The 6,239-nt window shown below is 62.7% G+C and overlaps 2 protein-coding genes across 3 annotated transcripts in view; both read right to left on the reverse strand.

The window, feature by feature from the left end:
- The window catches only part of CCDC154 (coiled-coil domain containing 154), a 15,429-nt gene extending 11,581 nt beyond the window's left edge, over nucleotides 1-3,848 (reverse strand). Inside the window, exons 1-6 of the mRNA XM_012554580.1 lie at nucleotides 3,527-3,848; nucleotides 2,063-2,486; nucleotides 1,794-1,983; nucleotides 1,603-1,649; nucleotides 1,054-1,149; nucleotides 585-708 (exon numbers count right to left, since the gene is read on the reverse strand). Of these exons, the coding sequence (XP_012410034.1) occupies nucleotides 585-708; nucleotides 1,054-1,149; nucleotides 1,603-1,649; nucleotides 1,794-1,983; nucleotides 2,063-2,486; nucleotides 3,527-3,848 (1,203 nt within the window). The remainder of the gene's footprint in view (nucleotides 1-584; nucleotides 709-1,053; nucleotides 1,150-1,602; nucleotides 1,650-1,793; nucleotides 1,984-2,062; nucleotides 2,487-3,526) is intronic.
- A 1,176-nt stretch (nucleotides 3,849-5,024) lies between these two features.
- CLCN7 (chloride voltage-gated channel 7) overlaps nucleotides 5,025-6,239 on the reverse strand; it is a 23,594-nt gene continuing 22,379 nt past the window's right edge. Inside the window, exons 22-24 of one of the 2 annotated variants that reach the window (XM_004373151.2) lie at nucleotides 5,763-5,939; nucleotides 5,355-5,435; nucleotides 5,025-5,111 (exon numbers count right to left, since the gene is read on the reverse strand). In XM_004373151.2, coding sequence (XP_004373208.1) covers nucleotides 5,025-5,111; nucleotides 5,355-5,435; nucleotides 5,763-5,939 — 345 coding nt within the window. Of the gene's footprint in view, nucleotides 5,112-5,354; nucleotides 5,455-5,754; nucleotides 5,940-6,239 lie in introns of both variants that reach the window. The other variant, XM_023728381.1, reaches the window with a different exon arrangement.

The raw sequence follows: 6,239 nt of genomic DNA on the forward strand, positions 1-6,239 counted from the left end.
ATTAAAAATATAGTAATATAAAATTAAGTAACATCAAACATTATATCTTGATTGATCAACCGACGGGTTAGTTGATTTAATTAATTAGTTGACTGGCTGGATGACTGGTTTGATTGGTTGAGTGATTGACTTTTAATTGGTTGATTGGTGGTTGGTTGATTTTTAAATTGATTGATCGATTGTTTAATAGATTGGTTGTTTGGTTGATCCGTTGATTAATTGGTTACTTTATTGTAGGGTTCATAGTTTCGTTGAATTGTTGGTTGATTGTTTAATTGACTGGCTGATTATTTTTATTTATTCACTTTAATTCATCTATTTGTTTATTTTGTTATTTTAACCTGTTTATTTATATTTATTTATTGTTTAATTTGTGATTGAGATTTCAATTGTTCATCAGTTGATCTTGGGTCCTGTGACTGAGCCCAACGGAGTGCTCCACGCAGGTAGGAGCAGGGGAGGAGTCTTTAGCTCTGAGGGGCATCGGGCGCTCCCCCCAACCGCCCACTCCAGCCCGGGGGCCGGCCCTCTCCCCAGGCTGGCCCTCTGGGGACTGAGGCCGCGCGTGAGTGCAGATGCCATACCTGCATCTTGGCCACCTCGCACTCCACCCGCTGGCTGGCCTCCTCCTGGTTCTTCTGCAGGGTGCTGCAGACCGCCTTCCAGTCCTGGCCCTCTTGCCTCAGCTTCCCAGTCAGCTTGCTCAACCTGGGGGCAGTGTTAGCGGGTCACGCAGGCCAGCAGTGGGGGAGCAAGGGGGCCTCTGGATGCATTCTTGGGCCAGGCCTGCCCTGTGGGCCAGGCTGACCTACCAGCCTGGAGCAGGAGGCACCCCACCCAAGTGAACACAGGTGCAGAAATAGGCCCCAGGGGCATGAAGGGGGCAGGCAGAGGTGACTGACGGGGAAGGAGAGGGGCAAGGACCCGGCTTGAATCCCTTCTCCTCCCAGAGTCCTCAGTGGGTCCAAGCCTCCCATCAACCCACAGCTTGTCCGGAAGCTGTCGGTGTTGGGAACGTGGGGAGGGCAGGGCGGGGTGTGCGGTGGGGCGCACCTGAGGGTCAGCTCCTGGTCCGAGCTCTTATGTTCTGAGTCCTGGAGCGCCTGCTTCCTCCGGATCTGACCCAGGGCCTCGCGGATCTCCACCAGCCTGGTGCATAAAGAGCCGCCCACGGCTAGTGCCCCCCAATGAGCACCCCCCTAGCAAGCCCCCGACTGCAAGCCCCCACTGAGTGAACTCCAGCCCACAGCAAGCCTCCCCCACAGCAAGCTCCCCCCAGAGTGAACCGCGGGCCACAGCAAGCCCCGCCTAGCAAGACCCCCTACAGACACCCCCCACCACGAGCTCCTCAATGAGCGCCCCCAGTGAGCCCCCACCCACATTGAGCCCCCCCAGCGCCCAGCAAGCCCCCCGACCCCTTCTAGGGGCCCCTGCCGGCTGCCGGGTGCATTGAAACCCAGACCCTCCAAGTGTACGCTTAGTTTATCCGAGCGAGACAATTCAGTGTGTGTGTGGGGGGCGGGGTTCCGGCACCAGCCACCACCCTCCAGAAGCCTGAGCCCTCTTCCCTTCCTGCAAGCCTGCACCGATGGGTGGGGGTACCTCTTGTCCAGGGCTTGCATCTGGGTCTGGCTCGGGGTGCCGGCGAGCTGCAAAGAGGAGGTAGCCAGCACAAACGCAGGGGTGCCCAAGGAGCCCGGGGGGCAGGGGGCAGGAAGCAGGGGGCAGGAAGCAGGGGGCTGAGTTCAGGGTCAGGAAGCCCAGGACAGAAGCCCCCCATGGCCAGTGCCCACCTCGCAGGCCTCCTTCTCGGGGGCCCGGGCTGCCTGTCGCATGTCCTGCTGCAGCTGCTTCAGCTCGGCATCCTGGAGCTCCACGCGGGCCCGCACCTGGAGCAGCTCCTGCAGCAGGCCCAGTGTGGCACGGGCACAGTGGTCCCTGTGTCCCCGGAGACAGGCCACCTCGGCCTGCAGGTCGGCCAGCCTGGGCAGGCAGGAGCAGGGCGTGTGGGCTGGGCCCTGGGCGCCTGGGGACTGCCCCCACCCCTGGGCCCGTGGCTTACCACTGCTCTAGCTGCTTCCAGTGCTTGGGGGTGTCATGCTCGGGGACTGGGGCGGCTGGTGCCAGGCAGCCAGACTCATACTTCTCTGAGATCTCCTCCAGGCTCAGGGGCTCGAGGCTGGTTGGACCGTCCCCAAAGAGGAGCCCCAGGTCCTCCAGGGTGATGGGGCTCAGCTGGGGGGGGGACGACGCCCCCGACGAGGGGGTGCTGTTCAAGTTTGCCAGCACTGCAGCAGGAAGGTCCCCCGGGAACAAGGCTTCTGACGACGCAGCAGCACCCACGGGGCAGGACCTGTGCCCCAAATGGGACACCTCTCCCCACCAAGGTGGGGTGTGGCTATCACTGCTGGACGGCACCCAGTACTGGCAGCAGAGACGGGGCCAGGCCGGGAAGCACAGCCCCCGGCCGCCCAGTGCCTGCTCACCTGGAAAGACTTCACAGTAGCCTCAGCCACGTGGAGGGGCCACGCACCGCCAGGGCGGGTGGGAGCTGCTGCAGAAAACAGGAAGGGAGGGAAGGCTACAGAAATAGGCTCCCATCTCACATCTTGCCCCTTCCTAAGAATACCGGGGGGGGGGGCAGGTGCAGTGGGGGCTGTTCTGGAACCTCCCCTTCCTCACCAGAACCCAACTGCCCAACTCCTGAGCCTGCGAGGCCTCCCCAACTGCCTGTTTCCACGAGGCAGGGCTGGGGGAGCCCTGGCCTGACCTGGCGGGAGTCGGGGCAGGGATGGACTACTAATGTGTCCTGTGTCCCAAGCGCAGGTCCCCAAGAGCACGCAAACGTGGCAAAACAGAGCCATCCGAGAAGAGGTCCAGATGGTAGCCCCGTTAAGACAGTAGAGACAATGAAATCAATCTTGTTTATTTCATTTAATCTGACATATCCAAAATAATATTTCAACATATCATCAATACAAAAGTTGCTAACGAGATAATTCAGTTCTCGGGCAGTGTCCTTGAAACGTAGCCTGCCTATGTGGACGATGCGTCTCCTTCGGGCCTGCTGCATCCAGCCTGCCTGAGGGCTTCCACCTGCGTCCTCCTCCCATCGTGTTCCCCACTCCAGGAAGGGCTGGGTGCAGGCCTCACTGTGAGGAGGGAAGCTACCGTCCGCCCCGCGCTCGCCAGCCTTCCTGGAACCACTCCCCACCCCTGTAGGACCACGGCCCCCGGGGAAGACATCCACCCACAGTGTCCTGCGCACATTCCGATGGAGACAGGAAGCAGCAGCAAGAAGCTGGGGACGGCCAGAACACAGCATTCTCCCTAACCCCTGCTCCTGGGGGCCTCTTGACAACGGGCTCCGAGGGCTCACGTCCCAGCTCTGCTCCAGCCACCGCTGTCGTCACCACCACCGCTGGGTGCCCCCCGTGTATCAGGCCACAGGAACAACTGAGCCTGCCTGGCCTTGCAAGGATGAGTCCTTTATTTCCACGTGCAGACCCCCCACGCAGCGCCTTACCGGGTGGCACCCCCGAGGGAGAGGCGAGCTCTGACCCACAGCCTCCTATGGAAGAGGTGAACCTCAGGGGCGACCTGGCCCAGACGAGCCCAAACATCTGCGCTGCCTGGTGACAGGGACGAGCCTGGGGGCCCCGGGGGTACAGCAGCCATCGAGGGACCACCAGCCCCAGCCTATCCATGCCCACCAGGACCACCGGCCCCACATGTTCCTGGAGCCGGCCCAGAGCAGCACTGACCCCCGCCCAGGCTAACTGGGCAGCCAAGAGCAGGGTCCTCAGAGGCCCCCCCAGTGGCCGCTGCAGCAGGAGAAAGAAGGCCATCACCGCCGGCCCCAGGGGTCTCCAGCCCCCAACTGCTGCGGCGCTGAGATGCGTGCTCACAGGGTTTGGCAGCCTCGGGCCTGAGACCTCAGGCTAGCGGTCCAGCAGGAGGAAGCTCCGTGTTTTCTGAAGCCGCCGGGCTCAGGCCAAGGCCGGGCCAGGGTGCACACCAGGGAGCCTGTGCACGATCCTTGGGACAGCTGGCGTCTCCACAGAGCCCACCCCACTCCCCAGGGGCCTCTGGTTGGCTGGGGCCTTGCCGAGGCCAGGGGCGTCCATGCCAGCCATACATCACCACCGCACAGCCAGACCAACACTGTGCCTGTGGCTAAGGGAAGTAGGCTGGGGCCTTGCAGTGGCGGCATCGGGGGCCAGGGACACCAGATGGTCACGCAGCCGTCTGTGTGCTAATGGGGTGATAGAGAGTGGGGCTGGCCCTGGGGTCATGGAGAGGGCAAGCCCTGGGGTCACGGGGAGGGCAAGCCCTGGAGTCACAGGGAAGGTAGGCCCCGGGGTCACAGAGAGTAGGGCTCTGGAGTCATGGAAAGGGCAGGCCCTGGGGTTACAGACAGTGGGGTCCTGGGGTCACACAGAGGGCAGGCCCTGGGGTCACGGAAAGGGCAGACCCTGGGATCAGAGAGTAGGGCACTGGGGTCACAGAGTGTAGAAGCAAAAGCAGGGACTCTAGCTCAGTCTCTCACAGACACACACGTTCACACCTGTTCTCACACACCCGACACACTCACACTCGTGCACACACCCACACACGCTCCCAACACACACGCAAAGTCACATGTGCCACCCCACACTCACGTCCTCACACATGCTCACACGCTCTCTCACACTCACACCCACACATGCACCCTTCCCAGCTCCCAGGAGGCTGCAGAGCAGGAAGGAAAGAACGGCCGCACACCATGGCACACACGTGACTCCCATGAGGTGCAGACAGCGGGAAGAGAATGGCCCCTGGAGCCAGCGAGGGGCACTGGGAGGCACCCATCGCGTGGCGAGTGCTGGGGGAACGCTCGGCGGTCTGCGGTGGCTCTGGGGTCTAGAAGGACTTCCCTCCTCCACCGCGGGCCAAGGAGCAGGCTTCAGCACGAGACCAGAGGTACCAGAGGTGGGGGGGGGGGCGTGTGGGGCAGGGATGCCCAGCCCTTGAGGACACACGCCTCATGTCTGGGCCAGCGAGAGCTCCTCAAGGCCTCCTCTGCCCAACCGGTACCTCGCGAGGTCCTTCCTGGTCACCAGCCCCACAACCTGTGGGACAGCCAAGGTCGTGGCCAGCAGAGCCCCCACCCAGCCTGTCTGAGTCCCCGCCCTGCTGGGTCCCAAGCTGAGAGCTGAGAGCCACATGCAGAGAACAACCCCGTGCACCAGCACCCTGCCAAAGGAGCTGGTAAGGAGGGACAGGGAAGACCGGGGGCTGCTGGCTGGAACCGGCCTTGGCAGGGAGAGATGCCCCCACCGCCCGACCCCACCAACCTGCCAGGCCCTGCTCACCTGATTGCGGTTGTCCACTACCACCAGATGCCTCAGGCCCAGGGCCCGGAACAGCTTGAACACCCTTGGTAGAGACGCCTCCTGCAGCGGGAAAGTGGGCCTCAGCACCCCCCCAGTCCCCCAGCCCAGTATCAGCACAATTCCCTGTACACCCCTTGGCCAAGGACCACCGACATGCGCCCACTGGCCCTGCCTTGGTCAGCCCATCCTGCTCAGCAGACCCCCGTGAGTCTGTTAACCCCCTCCCCCATGCTCTGGGGACACGGCCCCTCCCCAGGTGGGCCGGCCTCTCCTCAGCCCATGCCCCCACAGGCCCTACGCACTGCCCCCTGCTGGCGCAAGAGGCAGCCACGCCGAGGACATTCTAGCAGGACACCCCACCACTGCACTGTGCTGTGGCCCCCAGACCTGGGGCACAGTATAGGGGGAAGGGTTCATGAACTCCGACAGGTCCATGGTGCACTCGCGCTCGTCCTGGGACACGTGGATAGACTGGATGGGCGGGAAGCGGGGGTAGGCATCCCGGAAGTCCTTCAGCCTCAGCCTGCGCTGCACCAGGCCCAGGTGGGAGCGCTCCACGAACACCTGCCCACACAATGTGGGGCGTGTCAGGGTGGGGATGAGGGCACACAGCTGTCCATCTGGGACCTCCGTTCCCGCCCACATCCACCCCAAGACCCCGCCCCCACCCGTGTCACCCCCAGAACCCCAACACCCAGCCACAAATCCCGAGAACCCTGACACCAGCCTGGGTATGCCCCAGGAACCCCGCCCACATCTGCTCCGGGATCCCCATGCCCTGCCAGCGTCACTCAAGGACCCCAGACAACCACCTGCGTGGCCCTGACACCTGCCCCCCGCCTGCAGACGCCCTGACCCCCACCC

Source organism: Trichechus manatus, unplaced genomic scaffold (assembly GCF_000243295.1).
Source record: "Trichechus manatus latirostris isolate Lorelei unplaced genomic scaffold, TriManLat1.0 scaffold00024, whole genome shotgun sequence".
Taxonomy (NCBI): Eukaryota; Metazoa; Chordata; class Mammalia; order Sirenia; family Trichechidae; genus Trichechus; species Trichechus manatus.